This window comes from Carlito syrichta, unplaced genomic scaffold (genome assembly GCF_000164805.1).
Source record: "Carlito syrichta isolate Samal-C Ts95f unplaced genomic scaffold, Tarsius_syrichta-2.0.1 Scaffold303629, whole genome shotgun sequence".
Classification (NCBI taxonomy): Eukaryota; Metazoa; Chordata; class Mammalia; order Primates; family Tarsiidae; genus Carlito; species Carlito syrichta.
Genome location: NW_007247725.1, coordinates 68,998 through 71,307, shown reverse-complemented (window position 1 = coordinate 71,307; position 2,310 = coordinate 68,998). Strand labels below are relative to the sequence as shown.

General features: G+C 53.9%; 1 protein-coding gene across 1 annotated transcript; it reads left to right on the top strand.

Annotated features, from left to right (window-relative positions):
- The first annotated feature begins 914 nt into the window (after positions 1–914).
- ERICH4 (glutamate rich 4) lies at positions 915–1,946 on the top strand. The gene is made up of 2 exons (XM_008058803.1): positions 915–1,088; positions 1,722–1,946. Exons 1-2 carry the CDS (start codon positions 915–917, stop codon positions 1,944–1,946), a joined length of 399 nt encoding a protein of 132 aa, XP_008056994.1.
- The last annotated feature ends 364 nt before the right edge of the window (positions 1,947–2,310 follow it).

Below are 2,310 nucleotides of genomic sequence, written 5' to 3'. Positions count from 1 at the left end.
AGGCGGAAAATTTTGGAGTATTGAAGGCGGAGGCTGTGAAACAATGAAGGCAGATGCGTTCTAGAAGCTGGAAAGGACTGAGAAATGGCTTCTCTAGAGCCTCCAGAAGGGACCCAGCCCTGTGCACCCAATTTAGACTTCGGACATCCAGTAACAGAGTAGATTTGTGATTTTGTTTTTAGAGGCAGGGTGTTGCTCTGTGGTCCAGGCTGGAGTGCAGTGGTGTGGTCATGGCTCCCTGCAACCTTGAACTCCTTGGCCCAAGTGATCCTCCTCTCTCAGCCTCCCGAGTAACTGGGTCTGCATGCATGCATCACCATGCCCAGCTAATTTTTAAATTTTTTTTGTAGAGACAGGGTCTCACTGTGTTGTCTAGGCTGGACTGTATGTTGTTTTAAGCTACCAAGATTGTAGTCATTTGTTACAGCAGCAACAGGGAATGAATTCAGTGGTTAGGTCCCATATGTGAGCTCTGTTTTGACCAAATTCACCTTGCGATGTCAGACATCCAGGTGGAGCTACAGGGTTGGGGTCTGGAGCTCAGGAGGGAGTTCAGGACTGGAGTCAGAGACTTGGAAGCCAGTGACATACACATGGAATGTTAACACCTTGTGCAACCAGGAACAGTAGACACTGAGCACCTATGAGGGATTTGGCCTGAGACAGGCAGAGAGGGCTGGAGTTTGACATCTGCCAGGGTGGCTGTGTCTGCGCAGTTAAGGTTAGATTTCAGAAGGAAAAACAGCACGAGGCCAGCTGATTCTCCCTGAGGAATGGACTTTGGGATGCCTCTGGGAGCAACCCCCCCCCAGATGCCCTTTACTCCTCACCCCCCTCCAGCCCATGGCTCCCCAGGGGACTGGGCCACCCTGGACCTTGCTACTTCCTGCTTCTGGGGCCACTGCTCAGAGACGATGGAGCTGTGGAAGCAACTGAGGCAAGCTGGACTGGTGCCTCCCGGACTGGGTCCACCCCCCTGGGCCCTGAGGGGGGACTACCCAGTAGAGCGCCCTGGCCAGACCCTCATGGCCCCAGGGGCGGACACTGGAGGTGCCTGGGAGAGTCTGCTGTGGATCTGGGAGGAGCTGGTGAGTGAGGGCATTGAAGAAGCAAGAGATTGAGCTAGAGGTAGAGGTAAAGATGGGAGAGAATGATTGAATGAATGGATGGAAATGAATGAAAATAGAGAGGGCCAGAGATCGAAAGACAGAGTCAGAGAGACAGTAAGAGAAACAGAGGCAGATGCAGAGACATCGAGTGAGAGAGGAATAGAAACAGAGAGACCCCCCCCCAAGAGAAACAGGTGGAAAGCGGAGACTGACAGCAGGAACAGAGACAGAAAGATTCAGACAGAATCAGAGAGACACAGGGAGAGACGTGGAAACAGCCAAAGGCAGGGGCAGAGAAATGGGGAAGCAGAAATAGAGACAGAAAAGGCCAGAGCACATCTGGCCCAAACAAACAGAGGTAGAGACGGAGACAGATAATAAGAGAGAAAGATATAAAAAGAGAGACAGAGACTAATAGAGAGTATGTGTGTTTGTGAGAGTGTGTTTGGGGGTGTCTGAGGAACAGGATGGCAGGGCTTTCAGGGGCACAGTGAGGACTCTGCCCAGGTGCCACGGGCCAGGGCTTGAGTGGGACCTGTTCTCACCCAGGTCCCGAAAGGACCCCTTGCTCCCTGGGGTGGCACGCCCGTGACGCCCCCTTCCTTCTGGCAGGGGAACCTGCGCCGAGTGGATAGCCAGCTGCTGGGCCAGCTGTGCAGCCTGGGGCTAGAGATGGGGGCTCTGCGGGAGGAATTGGCCACCATCCTGGAAGAGGAGGAGGAGAGCAGTGAGGAAGAGAAGCCAGGCGACGAAGAGCCCCCGCGGAAGCTGCGGGAGGAGCACCTGCCTGCCGCCCGTCCAGCCTGGCGCCTCCCTGACTTTGAGATGACCATCTGAGGCCCTGCTGTGCCTTTAGATCAACACAAATGAGATGCAATGTAAACAAAGGAGAGGGGGAGCCGAAAGGTCAAATCAGATGTGGGATGGAGCATGCTCTTTGAGCCAAGTGCTTGAAGATGTCTGCAGTGAGATCTTGGTGTTGGCCTGTGAGCTGTGGGAGTGTTTGCAGGCAATGTGAGATGTTTCTGCAGAGAAGCTGCAGGTGTACTTGCAGAGCCTCTGGTGTGTTGCCAAGGAGACGCGAGTCTGCAAAAAAGGAGTGAAATTTGCAGATGAAACTTTAGATCGGCGCTGTCCAGTATGGTGGCCAGTAGCCACGTGTGGCTACTGAGCACTCAAAGCGTGGTGAGTCCCAGTTGAG

What these genes read in the sequence shown, in the direction of transcription:
- ERICH4 (XM_008058803.1), top strand. Translation starts at nt 915, where the DNA reads ATGGAGCTGTGGAAGCAACTGAGGCAAGCTGGACTGGTGCCTCCCGGA. An exon ending in TGTGGATCTGGGAGGAGCTG is followed by an intron (nt 1,089 to 1,721) that starts GTGAGTGAGGGC and finishes TCCTTCTGGCAG; the next exon opens with GGGAACCTGCGCCGAGTGGA.